This window comes from Saimiri boliviensis, chromosome 1 (genome assembly GCF_048565385.1).
Source record: "Saimiri boliviensis isolate mSaiBol1 chromosome 1, mSaiBol1.pri, whole genome shotgun sequence".
Lineage (NCBI taxonomy): Eukaryota > Metazoa > Chordata > Mammalia > Primates > Cebidae > Saimiri > Saimiri boliviensis.
This window is the reverse complement of record NC_133449.1, coordinates 238,166,821-238,182,261: the sequence shown is the minus strand read 5'-3', so window position 1 is coordinate 238,182,261 and position 15,441 is coordinate 238,166,821. Positions and strand designations below refer to the sequence as shown.

At 43.6% G+C, this 15,441-nt stretch overlaps 1 protein-coding gene across 12 annotated transcripts in view; it reads right to left on the bottom strand.

Annotated features, from left to right (window-relative positions):
• CCDC125 (coiled-coil domain containing 125) overlaps window positions 1-15,441 on the bottom strand; it is a 62,584-nt gene extending 47,143 nt beyond the window's left edge. For 3 of the 12 annotated variants that reach the window (XR_012513532.1, XM_074385123.1, XM_074385117.1), the window contains exon 1: window positions 5,339-10,301. Coding sequence is in view for 10 of the 12 variants with exons in the window: in XM_074385123.1 (XP_074241224.1) it covers window positions 5,339-5,642 (304 nt within the window). In the remaining 2 variants the exon portion in view is untranslated. The other 9 variants (XM_074385108.1, XM_074385114.1, XM_010336545.3 and 6 more) reach the window with 9 other exon arrangements.

Here is a 15,441-nt window from a genome sequence, read left to right as displayed (position 1 = left end):
GGCGTAGGCAACACAGACCTCTGTCGCTACAAAACATAAAATAAAAAAATAGCTAGATGTGGTGATGTGCTGGTACTCCCTGCTACGTGAGAGGCTGAGGTGGGAGGATCACTTGAGTGCAGGAGTTTGCGGCTGCAGTGAGCTATGACTATACCACTTTAGCCTGAGCAACAGAGCAAGACCATGTAAAAAAAAAAAAAGGACTCTAAAAGAATATAGAAAAACATGAATGTTAGTGAGTAAAATAAATAGATTTTGGTGTTTTGGCTTAAGCTTGAATTGTATAGTGGTATAAACATAAGAAATAACGTGGGCCAGGCACAGTGGCTCATACCTATCATCCCAGCACTTTGGGAGGCCAAGATGGGCAGATCACCTGATGTCAGGAGTTCAAGACCAGCCTGGCCAACATGATGAAATCCCATCTCTACTAAAAATACAAAAATTAGCCAGAAACAGTGGCGCACGCCTGTAGTCCCAGCTACCCAAGAGACTGTGGCAGGAGAATTGCTTGAACCTGGGAGGAAGAGGTTGCAGTGAGCCGAGATTATGCCATTGGAATCTAGCCTGGGTGACAGAGTAAGATTCTGTCTCTAAATAAATAAATAAATAATTTAAATAACCTGAAGTCTGGGCACAGTGGCTCACACCTGTAATCTCAGCATTTTAGGAGGCTGAGGTGGGCAGATCACCTGAGGTCAGGAGTTCAAGACCAGCCTGTCTGTATGATGAAACCCTGTATCTACTAAAAATATAAAAATCAGTCAAGCATGATGGCATGCTCCTGTAATCCCAGCTACTCAGAAGGCTAAAGCAGAAGAATTGCTTGAACCCAGGAGATAGGGGTTGCAGTGTGCTGAGATCTCACCACTGTGTACTCCAGCTTAGGTGACAGAGCAAAACTGTCTGAAAAAAAAAAAAAAAAAAAAAAAGACCGGGTGTAGCGGCTCAGGCCTTAATCCCAGCACTCTGGGAGGCAGAGGAGGGTGGATAACCTGAGGTCAGGAGTTCAGGAGTTCGAGACCAGGTTTGCCTATATGGTGAAACCCTGTCTCTACTAACAAATATAAAAATTAGCTGGGCGTGGTCGTGGGCGCCTGTAATCCCAGCTACTCGGGAGGCTGAGGCATGAGAATGGCTTGAACCTGGGAGTGAGAAGTCGTGATGAGCCAAGATCACACCACTGCACTCCAGTCTGGGCAATGAGAGTGAAATTCTATCTCACACACAAAAAAGAAATAACCTGAATATAATCTCTTTCCAAAAAGAATGACTGAAGTCTCCTATAACTTCAATTATTTGCTCCTTAATATGATCAATTGAGAAGTTAAATTGAGCTTTCTAAGAGCTTCATCTTCCTTTCTTTCTCAAAGGCAGTAAAAAAAAAAAAAATTAAAGTGGTAAGTTATAAGCAAGAGTATTTTGAGAAGAATGTTTACTTTGAAAAATACTTCTCAATACAACTTTCTTTGCTATTCTGAACTTTCATTAACATGACAGTATCTAAGACTAAACCTAAATCATGTTTGTACTGTGGTGGATAATACAAGCTTCCAAGAGGGACAGAGTGACTCTGGGTTGGCAGTGACAAGTTCTGTTCTATTAATACTTGTGGTAGGCAGAATATGATGTCCACATGCCAATTTCCAGAAGCTGTGAACACATGGAAAAAGGGACTTTGCAGATGCAATGAGACTAAGGATTCTGAGACAAGAGAGTACTCCAGATTATCCAAATGAGTCCAGTGTACTCCTAAGAGTCCTTATAAATGAAAGAGGGAGGCGAGAGGGTCAATGTCAGAGTGATATGATATGAGAAAGACTCAGCCATTGTCCTTCTTTGAAGATGGCTTTGAAGATGGGGAGGGGGCTACGAGCCAAGGAATGCAGGCAGCCTCTGGAGCTAGAAAAGGCAAGAGAATAGAGAGTCTCCCCGCTGAACCTCCAGAAGGAATGCACCCACTCTGCCAATGCCATGGCTCTAGCCCAGTGAAATTTATTTGGGACTCTTTTTTCCACAGAGAGAGGGTCTTGCTCTATTGCTCAAGCTGCAGTGCTCCTGCTTCAGCTTCTTGAGTAGTTGGGACTACAGGTGGACACCACTACACCTGGCTAATTTTTAAATTTTTTTTGTAGAGTTAGGGTCTATGTTGACCAGGCTAGTCTCAAACTCCTGGCCTCAAGCAATTTTCCCACCTCAGCCTCCCAAAATGCTGGGATTATAGGTATCGGCTACCACACCCAGCCTGTTTGAGACTTCTAATCTACAGAATTGTAAAATAATAAATTTGTGTTGTTTCAAGTCACTAAATTTGTGGTATTTTGTAAATTACCTATTAGTCATAGATAGGGCCAACTTTGGTAAAAAGTTTATAACCCATACTATTAGCAGTCAATCTTATTTATACGCCAGTGTTTCTTCATATTTTTATAAAGGCATCTTAGTATGATGCTCCGTTTTCAACATTTTGCTTGCAAACAGTATCCATTCTCTACACACAATAAGAAATTGGATGAAAAATACAAAAATCATCCCATTCTAATTTCAAGAGGGATTTTGAAGGATGGGGATGAACCCTGAGCTGCCATGTTTTTTGTAAATCTGAAACCGCGTTTCTTTCTTTTTTTTTTTTTTTTCTTTTTTTTTGAGATGGGAGTTTCGCTCGTTACCCAGGCTGGAGTGCAATGGCGCGATCGGCTCACCGCAACCTCCGCCTCCTGGGTTCAAGCAATTCTCCTGCCTTAGTCTCCCAAGTAGCTGGGATTACAGGCACGCACCACCATGCCCAGCTAATTTTTGTATTTTTAGTAGAGACGGGGTTTCATCATGTTGACCAGGATGGTCTCAATCTCTTGACCTCGCAATCCACCCGCCTCAGCCTCCCAAAGTGCTGGGATTATAGGCGTGAGCCACCGCACCTGGACGAAACCATGTTTCTTAAATCACTCTCATGTTGTTCTAATTTGTGTTTGTTCAACTTTGTGGGGAAGTTTCAGAAGAGAAAGTTTTACAACACAGATTACAAAAGATTCAGAGCTGGTGCCATGGTACAGGTATGGACTCATCCACAGATTCCAGATCATTTTGGAGTTGTAATATTCTATCACAATATGATGCTGAATTTTAGTATTTCCATAAGGTAAGGTATAATTTCTTTTGGGTTATGATAAATTAAGACAAATTTTGTTTTGACAATTTTTGAAAATTTCATGACATCTTAAAATAAGCATCTCTGGGGCCGGGCGCAGTGGCTCAAGCCTGTAATCCCAGCACTTTGGGAGGCCGAGGCGGGTGGATCATGAGGTCAAGAGATCGAGACCATCCGGGTCAACATGGTGAAACCCCGTCTCTACTAAAAATACAAGAAATTAGCTGGGCATGGTGGCGCATGCCTGTAATCCCAGCTACTCAGGAGGCTGAGGCAGAAGAATTGCCTGAACCCAGGAGGCGGAGGTTGCGGTGAGTCGAGATCGCGCCATTGCACTCCAGCCTGGGTAACAAGAGCGAAACTCTGTCTCAAAAAAAAAAATTAAAAAAAAAAAATAAGCATCTCTGTTCTTCCTAGAACACTCCTTTCCCAAAGAGCCACTGCCTTACTCCCCACTTCATCCTGGTGCTCAGGCCACGGTGGGAGGACTGCTTGAGGTCAGGAGTTTGAAACCAGCCTGGGCAACACAGAGAGACCTTATCTCTAGAATTTTTTTTTTTTTAATTAGCTGAGTGTAGTGGCATGTGCCTGTAGTTTCAGCTACTCAGGAGGCTGAGGTAAGAGGGTTGTTTAAGCCCAGGAGTTTGAGGTTGCAGTGAGCTGTATTCGTGCTATTGCACTCTACCATGGTGACAGTGAGACCCTGTCTCTTTAAAAAAGAAAAAAAAAAGTCACCTCTTTAGTGAGGCCTTCCTACCCCTGGCCTGAAATAGTAGCACCCCATTCCCCATAATCACTCACTATCCCTTCACTTATCACTGTCCAATGTTATGCATTTGTTGATTTGTAGGGATTTTTTGTTTGTTTGTTTGTTTTTTAAAGTTTATTTATTTATTTATTTTGAGACGGAGTTTTGCTCTTGTTACCCAGGCTGGAGTGCAATGGCGTGATCTCGGCTCACCGCAACCTCCGCCTCCTGGGTTCAGGCATTTCTCCTTCCTCAGCCTCCTGAGTAGCTGGGATTACAGGTACGCGCCACCATGCCCAGCTAATTTTTTTGTATTTTTAGTAGAGACTGGGTTTTACCATGTTGACCAGGATGGTCTCGATCTCTTGACCTCGTGATCCACCCGCCTCGGCCTCCCAAAATGCTGGGATTACAGGCTTGAGCCACCGCGCCCGGCTGTTTTGTTTTTGAGAAAAAGTCTTGCTCTATTGCCCAAGCTGGAGTGCAGTGGCACAATTTTGGCTCACCACAACCTCTACCTCCTAGGTTCAAGCAATTCTTGTGCCTCAGCCTCCTGAGTAGCTGAGACTACAGGCACGTGACACCACGCCCAGCTAATTTTTGTATTTTTAGTAGAGATGGGGTTTTACTATGTTGGCCAGGCTGGTCTCAAGCTCCTGACCTCAGATGATCCAGCTGCCTGGGCCTCCCAAAGTGCTGGGATTACAGGCATGAGCCACTGTGCCCAGCCTGTAGGTTTATTTTCTATCTCCTCTATTGGAATGTATAATCTATGGCATTAGGGCCTTTGTATATTTCATTTACTGACATTATTCTCAGAAATTAGACTTGTGCCTGGCACCTAATAATGCCCAATAAATATTTATTGCCTACAAAAAAAATACATCAAAAAAAGGCAAGGTTGGTAATCAGATATCATTAACAAACATATTATTGATGCATAATAACTACTGTATTTCAAATTTGTACAATATTTAGAAATATAAATATCAACTACTTTTGTACTACCACCAATCCCAAGAGATGAATAAAGATAAATTCTAAAGGCCGGGTGTGGTGGCTTACACCTGTAATCCCAGCATTAGGGAGGCTGAGGTTGGCAGATCATTTGTAGTCAGGAGTTTGAGACCACTCTGGCCAACATGGTGAAGCCCTGTCACTACTAAAAATACAAAAATTAGCTGGGTGTGGTGGTACACACCTGTAATCCCAGCTACTCTGGAGGCTGAGACAGGAGAATTGCTTGAGCCCAGGAGGCAAAGGTTGCAGTGAGTCGAGATTGTGCCACTGCACTCCAGCCTGGGCAACAAAGGCAAGACTCCATCTAGGAAAAAAAAAAGTTTCTAAAATCCACTATGGTTATTTATTTTAGGTTTTGGAAGGGCTATAGCTTTGATAATATTCACAGGAGAAAGAAAGGAGAGGAAATTCAGCATTCTTACCAATGTTACTTTGTCGTCTGTAATTGGAAATTCTGGTCACTTGAGGTTGTGTATCTTGCAAGCTCTTATGCATGGAATACTGAAAAATTGCTTCACTTCTTTCTTCTCCCTTTCTTGGAAATGGAGGAGGGCTAAAGTTCTTTCCATCTGATTTTTTTCTAGACCTATGTGAAACTTCTACTTCATAAATACTACCGGGTTTCCTTCTGAGGCCATACCCTAAATCACCTTCTGTCATGTCATCCTCTTCTGTTTCCCAGAGCTGCACGTCTGACTCACTTGATGACCTCGCCACCTTGCTCATTGTTCAAGTGTCGTCTTAAGTATAAGAAAAAACGGGTTGTCTGTAGTTAAGAAGAAGGGTAGTTAGGAAACCATCAGTAGATCCAACAATCCCACTTCTGGGTATTTACCCAAAACATTTGAAATTAGTATGCCAAAGAGATGTCTGCATTCCCTCATTCACTGCAGCACTCACTATTCACAATAGCCAAGAAATGGAATCAACCTAAGCGTCCATCAAAGATGAATAGGTGAATAAAATGTGGCGTGGGGTGTGTGCGTGTGTGTGTGTGCACATGTGTGCATGTGTGTGCGTGCGTGTGTATATACACACAAAGGAATACTAGTCAGCCTTGAAAAAGAAGGAAATCTTATTATTTGGGACCTCATAGATGGAACTGGAAAATATTATCCTAAATGTAATAAGCCAGGCACAGAAAGACAAATACCAAATCTCCCTTATATATAAAATCAAAAATAAATCAAACTCAAAGAAGCAGAAAGAAAAATGGTGGTTACCAGAGGTTGGAGGATGGGAGGAATAGGGAGATGATGGTCAAAGGGCACAAAGTCCTAGTTAGAGAGAAGAATAAGATTTTATCCTTTGGAATACATTGCACAGCATGCTGAATATAATAAACGAAAATGTTTGTACATTTCAAAATTGCTCATAAATTTTAAATGTTCTCACCACAACAATAATAAGTATTTGAGATGATAGATATATTAATCAACTTGATTTAATTATTCTACATTGTATTCATAAACCATAACATCACTTTGTACCTCATAAATATAGACAGCTATAATCTGTCAATTTACAATTAAAAAAACAAAAAACCTAGGCCGGGCGCAGTGGCTCAAGCCTGTAATCCCAGCACTTTGGGAGGCCGAGGTGGGTGGATCACGAGGTCAAGAGATCAAGACCATCCTGGTCAACATAGTGAAACCCCGTCTCTACTAAAAATACAAAAAATTAGCTGGGAATGGTGGCGCGTGCCTGTAATCCCAGCTACTCAGGAGGCCGAGACAGGAGAATTGCCTGAGCCCAGGAGGCGGAGGTTGCGGTGAGCCGAGATCGCGCCATTGCACTCCAGCCTGGATAACAAGAGCGAAACTCCGTCTCAAAAAAAAAAAAAAACCTAACAAACAAAATGAAAAATAAAATCCATCAGTAAAGTCATGTGTCACTTAATGATGGGAATACATTCTGAGAAATGTGTTGTTAGGCAATTTCATCATTGTATGAACATCATAGAGCACACGTACATACATACACAGACCTAGACAGTATAGCCTACTACACACCTGGGCTACATGGTGTAGCCTATAGTTTCTAGTCTACAAACCTGTACAGCATGTTACAGTACTGAATACTGTAGGAAATCATTATATATAGTTAATATTTGTGTATGTAAACATACCTAAACATAGAAAAGGAACAGTAAAAATAAATAGTATCTTATGAGACCACCACTGTCTATGTGGTCTGTCATGGAAACATAATTTGGTACATGACTGTATAATAAAGTTGAGTTTTACAGGGGAAAAAAGTTTCTTCTTGTATTATACAGGCATAAATATCCCAGCAATGAAGGTACTTACACATAAATGCCCTTGCAATTCAATGATAATTATTTAACATTTCAGGACTTTTTTTTTAGAGACAGGGTTTTACTGTGTTAGCCAGGATGGTCTCAATCTCCTGACCTCAGGTGATCCACCAGCCTCAGCCTCCCAAAGTGCTGGAATTACAGGTGTGAGCCACCGCACCTGGTCTTACTTACACAAACTTTAGAGCAATACAAAATTCAGAAGTCTCTGAAAATGAGACTTCCAGTGACTAAGAGCATTCATGTTAGAGGAGCATTCTACATCCATCCCTTCTCAGCCCTTATCTACTTCAGGTGCTCAAGGCACTTACAGTCTCTCCTACAGCCCCACCTGGTTCATTTTCTATTTCTTATCTTTTCTTTTTGAGACAGGATCTTGCTCTGTCACCCAGGCTGGAGTGCAGTGGTGTGACCTCAGCTCACTGCAACTTGTACCACCCAGGCTTAAGCAATTCTTCTGCCTAAGTCTTCCGAGTAGCTGGGACTACAGGCATGTGCCACCACACTGGGCTAACTTTTCTACTTTTTTAGAGCCACAAACTTTATCACAGGTACATATATAGGTACGCATATGTATAGGAAAAAACAGTGTACACAGGCATGAGGTCAGAGATGACTGTAAAGTCTTAGGTGATTGAAAGATTTTTACTGTAGTGGAGTGTTCTGAACACAGGTTTGGCACGATTTGAGAAAGAGGGGGAGAGAAGGAAGGAGAGGCACTTTCTTCCCTCTTACCTATTCACTTTCCCTAATTCAAAACCTCTGCTAGTTATGTCTGTACAGAAATAGAAAATGAGGCTGAGCAAGGTAGCTCATGCTTGTAATCCCAGCACTGTGGGAGATCGAGGTAGGCGGATCATTTTAGGCCAGGAGTTCGAGACCAGCCTGGCCAACATAGTGAAACCCTGTCTCTACTAAAAATACAAAAATTAGCTGGGTACAATGGCCTGTAATCCTAGCTACTCGGGAGGCTGAGGCAAGAAAATCGCTTGAACCCATGAGGCAGAGGTTGCTGTGAGCCGAGGTTGTGCCACTGCACTCCAGCCTGGGTGACAGGGAGAGGCTCCATCTCAAAAAAAAATTTTTTTTAGCCAGATATAGTGGTACACGCCTGTAGTCCCAGCTATTCAGGAGGCTGAGGCAGGAGAATTCTTGAACCTGAGAGGCAGAAGTTTCAGTGAGCCAAGATCAAGCCACTGCACTCCAGCCTGAGCTACAGAGCAAAACTCCATCTCAAAAAAGAAAGAAAAAGAAAATATCTTATTATATATAATATTTTTCTACAGTGGTTGATCTCCAGTAACTGAAACCTGGAAGGCCAAAGCATGGATAAGGAGAAGGCTGCTGTATTTGCACAGCTGGTTCCTCACTCTCTTTGTGTCTTTAGTGTCACCTTTTCAGCGGGGCCTTTCCTGCCACACCTTCCAAAACTGCAAACTCTCTTCCCTATCCCACTTCTCTGTTTTATTTTTCTCCTTAGCACTTACGACCTTCTAGCACACTCCTCCATATTTCATCCATTTTTAAAATCCCACCACTAAAACCAGGGCCAATAAGAAAGGGGAAGCCAGTGCAAAAGCGGGAGTCCAGAGTGGCGGAAGGTGGCGCGGCCCTGACCTGTAATGCACCTGGACAGGGAGGGCAGCGCAGCGTTTCCCCACCATAGGCCAGACCTGCTCTGGATGGCCTGCAGTAGAATGGGAGTTCCAGAAGGAGAGAAGGGTTTTGTCTTTTTATTTGCTTGTTTGAGAGATGAGGTCTAGCCATGTTGTCCAGGCTGGTCTCCAACTCATGGGCTCAAGTGATTCTCCTAACTCAGCCTCCAGAATAGCTGGGATCATAGGAGTGAGGCACCACGTTGGGGTGGGGAGCAGATATACACCACACTCAATAAATACTTGTTTAATAACTGAATAAAGGAAGGGAGGAATAAACGAACAAACTGAAATACAATCACTCTAAGGAATACAAAGCAAACTGGTTCCAGGACCCCTAGGGATTTTCTTGTATCCTCAAATTATTGGCCAGGCATGGTGGCTCACACTTGTAATACCAAGGCTTTGGGAGTCTACAGCTGGAGGATTGCTTGAGCCCAGGAATTTGAGAACAGCCTGGGCAACAAAGTGAGAATCCATTTCTACAAAAAAATTTTTAAAACTTAGTTGGTGGCACATGCTACTCAGGAAACTGAGGTGGGAGAAATGTTTGGGTCTGGGAGGTGGAGGCTGCAGTGAGCCATAACTGTGCCTTGACACTCCAGCTGCTTGGGCTACAGAGCAACACTCTGTCTCAAAAAATTTTTAAAAATTTATTAATAAAAAAGTATTGTATTTACATATTACCTAGGCACATCCTCCTGTGTACTTTATATTTTCAATTGTCTCTAAATTACTTATATCGAATACAATGCCTATACATTACTTCATTCCTGTGGATTGACTGATTGATTTTGAGACAGTTTTGCTCTTGTTGCCAAGGCTAGAGTGCAATGGCATGATCTCGGCTCACCACAATCTCCGCCTCCTAGGTTCAAGTGATTCTCCTGCCTCAGCCTCCCAAGTAGCTGCGATTACAGGCATGTGCCACCACAGCTGGCTAATTTTGTATTTTTAGTAGAGACAGGGTTTCTCCATGTTGGTCAGGCAGGTCTCGAACTCCCAACCTCAGATGATCCACCCACCTCGGCCTCCCAAAGTCCTGGCATTACAGGCATGAGCCACTGTGCCCGGCTTCATTCCTGTGGATTTAATCTTGTACTCTGAGTGCTGCAAATTCGTCTTTGTTTTTGGAACACTGTGGATTTTTTTTTCCCAAATATTTTAAATCCTGGTTGGTTGAATCAACCAATGTGGAACCCACGGAGCTCCTATCCAATCTCAGGCCATCCAGAGCAGGTTTGGTGAGACTGTACTTGCCTCTAGGGCAGAAAAAGAAAACCAGCACCCTAGCAGGACTCCACACCAGACACAGAGGAGTTACATCTGCCTTTCTTCCCAGCAGAAAACTGGTAAAAATGGCTACAGATCAACTAGCATCACTGAGCCCACCCTGTGCGGAGACCAGCCCAGTCACCTACCTCGTGACATGAAGCAGCCAGGAGAAGCCAAAATGCTCAACCTTGTGCCTCCAGTTCAGAGTGCAGCTAAGAGGGACTTTCACCACCAGGCATTTCAAAACAGTTGCTTTGCTACAACTATTTAGAAATATTTCATCCTTCTCTCAAGGTTCATTTAAAAAAAAGTGGGGTGTGGGGTAAACATATCTGACATTTTTCCTCTAAATATCCTGCTGTTTAAGTAGTTGCTTGCCAAAACTTCTAAAGAAATTTAATCTGTCTTGCATTTGTTGTGGGGATCTCTCTATTCTTCCACTATTAAAACCTTATGTAGATACCAAATAAATCTGACCATGTGCTAAGGAATTGTCATTTTTAGGGTCAAAATGCCACGTATTTTCAATGTTAAAAACAAGGACCCTTAAAAGATTTGAACAGATATATCGCAAAAGAAGATACTTGAATGGAAAGATGCTCAGCATCATTAGTCATCAGGCAACTATAACTTAAACCACAGTGAGATTCCAATGCACAGCACTGACAATTCCAAGTGCTGCTGAGGATGTGGAGTAACTCAAACTCTCATACACTGGTGGTGTGAGTAAACCACGGTACAACCACTGTGGAAAACAATTTGACATCTTCCTATAAACATGTGACCGGCAACTGGATTCTTCAGGATTTACTCAAGAGAAATAGAACCCTCTGTCCATACAAAGATGTGTGAATATTTTCTCCAGGCTGGAGTGTAGTGGTGTGATCTTGGTTCACTGACACCTCTGCCTTCAGGGTTCAATCGATTCTCCTGCCTCAGCCTCCCGAGTAGCTGAGATTACAGGTGCCTGCCACCATGCTCAGCTATTTTTCGTATTTTTAGTAGAGATGGAATTTCACCATGAATGTTCACACATCACTCAATTTGTCAAAAATTGGAAACAACCCAAGTGTCCATTTGCAGTAAAACAAAGAAATTCTGGTATGTCCATACAACGGAATATATTTGTCAGTAAAGAACAACGCATTTCTGATATATGCAACAACACGGATGACTTTCCCAGACATTATGCTAATAAGAGTATATACTAGGCTGGATGTGGTGGCTCCCACCTTTGGGAGGCTGAGGCAGGAGAATGGCTTGACCCTAGAAGGCAGAGGTTGTAGTGAGCTGAGATCACTCCACTGCACTCCAGCCTGGGCAACAGAGCAAGAATCCATCCCACCCCCTCAAACAAAAAATGATATATAATAATATGTAGCATTTGTTGCCTGCTTTCCATGTGCTAGACAGTTTTAAGTACCTTTAGATTATTATATTTATAAACACTCTACAAGATACTATTATTGTTTATTACATATAGAAAATTAAACTGAAGTATAGAGACTGAGTTAACAGAGCCAACCAGAAGTGGAGATGGATTTTTTTTGTTTTGTTTTGTTTTGTTTTGTTTGAGACAGAGTCTTGCTCTGTCTCCAAGTTGGAGTGCAGTGGTGCCATCTCAGCTCACTGCAACCTCTGCCTCCTGGGTTTCAGCGATTCTCCTGCCTCAGCCTTCTGAGGAGCTGGGACTACAGGTGTGTGTCACCATGTCTAGCTAATTTTTTCGTATTTTTAGTAGAGACAGGTTACACCATGTTGAACAGGATGGTCTCCATCTCCTGACCTTGTGATCTACCTGCCTTAGCCTCCCAAAATGCTGGGATTACAGGTGTGAGCCACCATATCCAGTCGATGGTTTGTTTATTCATTCATTCACTCATGAGAGGGATTCTTTCTCTGTCCCCAGGCTGGAGTGCAGTGATGCAATCTTGGTTCACTGACACCTCTGCCTTCAGGGTTCAATCGATTCTCCTGCCTCAGCCTCCTAAGTAGGTGGGATTACAGGCACCCACCACCCACACCCAGCTAATTTTTGTATTTTTAGTAGAGAAGGGATTTCACCAAGTGGGCCACGCTGGTATTGAACTCCTGACCTCAGATGATCCTCCTGCCTCGGCCTCCCAAAGTGCTGAGATTACAGGCATGAGCCACCGCACCTGGCTGGGTTGTATTTTTTTCTATTCGAGTCCAGGCATACATGACTTGCCCCAAATACAATGATAGTTTGCAGTAGAGCCAGAACTAGTAACAATATTTCTGGCTGTTTGCCCAGTCCTCTGGGCACTTGGGAAAGGCTTTAGGATGAATAGATTACAGTCTGTTAGCAGTCATCCCACTTTTCCACTAAAACAACTCTTTGAAAGATGACCAATGACTTACTAATAGCTAAATCCAAGATCAAGTCTCATTCCTCAGCCTCCTATACCTTTGCAGGAGCTGTGACACTCCTGACTCACAAAGTCCAGGTCCTGGGTCCACCTTGGCTCCCAAAGCCCCAAGAAATAGAAGTCTGATCCTCCTCCTTCCCTGGCTGCTTCATATCTGTCCTCTCAGGCTCTTTTTCTTCTTCCTGTCCCTTGTATATGTTTGGCTTTCTCTCTTACTACTTTCAAATACACATCTCCAGCTGGATATCCTGCCAGCAATCCAAGCACATCTTGTTCAAAAACAAACTTACTACACTCCCAGCCCCCAACCCAGGTCTCCTCCTGAGTCCTCTATTTCTGCAAATGCATCAACCATGCTCCAAAACACTCAGGTGCAAAACTTTGGAATTGTTTTTTCCTCTTTGGCCCTCTCATGCCTTCAGTTGCTATCTCTTCTAGACCCACAAAAATCTTCCCAAATCGTGTCACTCTTTGTACATTAATTTCACTGCCCTGGTTGAACTTCTCTAATTCTCCTGGGCTGGCCCTATTTGGGCTACTTCAAACCAAACTACATACTGGTGCCAAGTCAATAATATCCAAGCACAAACCAAATGATGTCCCTCTCTTGCTCTAAAACATTCCATGGCTCCCATGGCATGTATAATTGTAGTTATTGTCACCCTGTTTTCCTTTTTAAAAAAAGTTTAGTCGGGCCGGGCACGGTGGCTCAAGCCTGTAATCCCAGCACTTTGGGAGGCCGAGGCGGGTGGATCACGAGGTCAAGAGATCGAGACCATCCTGGTCAACATGGTGAAACCCCGTCTCTACTAAAAATACAAAAAATTAGCTGGGCATGGTGGCGCGTGCCTGTAATCCCAGCTACTCAGGAGGCTGAGGCAGGAGAATTGCCTGAACCCAGGAGGCGGAGGTTGCGGTGAGCCGAGATCGCGCCATTGCACTCCAGCCTGGGTAACAAGAGTGAAACTCTGTCTCAAAAAAAAAGAAAAAAAAAAAAGTTTAGTCCAAGTGAGATGGCTCACACCTGTAACCCCAGCACTTTGGGAGGCTGAGACAGGCAGATCACCTGAGGTCAGGAGTTTGAAACTAGCCTGGACAACACGGTGAAACCCTGCCTCTAATAAAAATTCAAAAATTAGCTGGGCATGGTGGCAGGCACTTGTAATCCCAGCTACTTGGGAGGCTGAGGTGGGAGAATCTATTGAACTTGGGAAGTGATCATTGCAGTGAGCTGAGACGATGCCATTGTAACAAGAGCGAAAACTGTTTCTTTTTTCTTTTTTTAAGACAAGTCTTGCTCTGTTGCCCACACTGGAGTTCAGTGGCGCTTCCTGGGATCACTGCAACCTCCGTCTCCCAGGTTCAAGTGATTCTCCCACCTCAGCCTCCCAAGTAGCTAGGAATACAGGTGCCCACCACCACGCCCAGCTAATTTTTGTATTTTTGTAGACATGGGGTTTCACCATGTTGGTCAGGCTGGTCTTACTATTGACCTCAGGTGATCCACCTGCCAGCCTCCCAAAGTGCTGGGATTACAGACGTGAGCTACCACGCCCAGCTGAAACTCCAAATAAATAAATCATAAATAAATAAAGTATTCAACTTTTTAAAAGGAGTTTTTTTTTTTTTTTTTTTTTTTTTTTTTTTTTTTTTTACAACAGAGCTCCAGTTTTCACCTTCCGTTTCATCTGGCAGTACTCCCTGGATGTAGTCTGTTTCCACGTAAGAGGAACTGCAGCTGCTCCCAGGGCTCCTCCCTCAGATCAGCTTGGTCAGCTGCAAGCCTCTGTTGGTGGCATTCTTCACCCCAGGAAGGCTGTCTCCTCTCAGGCCCCCCTCAGTTCAGGACAGCACTCCCTACAGCAGCCTTCCTGACTCCCTAGGACCAGATATGATTTCTTCTACATGAGTCTTCCCTGTTCAGAGAGGTTTCACTGCACCTTTTTAATAGTGCTTACTTCCTACCTGACCTAGATTGACTGTATATTCCCTTGTGCAGAGACTGTGTGTGTCTTGTTTGCTTATGCATAACAGATGTTCCAAAGATATTTGATAGAATCGAAAGAGAAAACCGATTCCTGCACGGAAACCTTTGGATAGAAGAATCTACACTCAGTAGCCTGACAACTCTGCCTTAGCAAACAAGTTGGTCAAACAGATGCCTAATTCCTTAGCAAAGAGGAACTAACTTGAGTCCTTCCTGGTGAACTAACGCACCAGGATTTGCTTTAGGATTTTAACTTTTCATTTTAGAATAATTTTAGATTTACAGTAAGTTGCCAAGATAGTGCTAAGAATTCCTGTATTCCTGTATACCCTTTACCCAAATTCCTCTAATGTTAACATTTGTGTACAATTTATCAAAATTAAGACATTAACATGGCTACATGCTATTAACTAAACCACAACCTTTGTTAGTTTTTTCACTAGTGTTCTTTTTGTTTCAGGATCCAAACCAGGATACTGGCACTATAGTTTCGTAAGGCTCAAAATGAACAGAAAAGAAAAAAAGGAGGAGAGGAGGGAGAGAGAGAGAAATAGGGTCTCTGAAATCTATTTCTTAATTTTTTCCTCATCAGACGAGGCCACTAAACTGGCATTCAGGGAAAAGGAGCCAGTCTAGACAGTTTCTCCACAACCTGCAGCGTTTCCGCGAATCTGCGCAACCCGCCTCCCCATCCTCCCCACTGCCGGTTCCCACCTGGCAGGTCTGACCCCGGGCACCCTCTCAGCGTCCGTGGCGGGTACTGGAGCCGGGACTCCAGCTCAGCTAGCAGCGCTCTCCCACCACCCCGGCGCCCCGGCGCCCCCGCGCCCCCGTCAGCGCGCTCACCCAGCAAGGAGCCGCCTCTCCCTGCGCCTGCGCCGCGTCCTCCGGGCCACGTGAC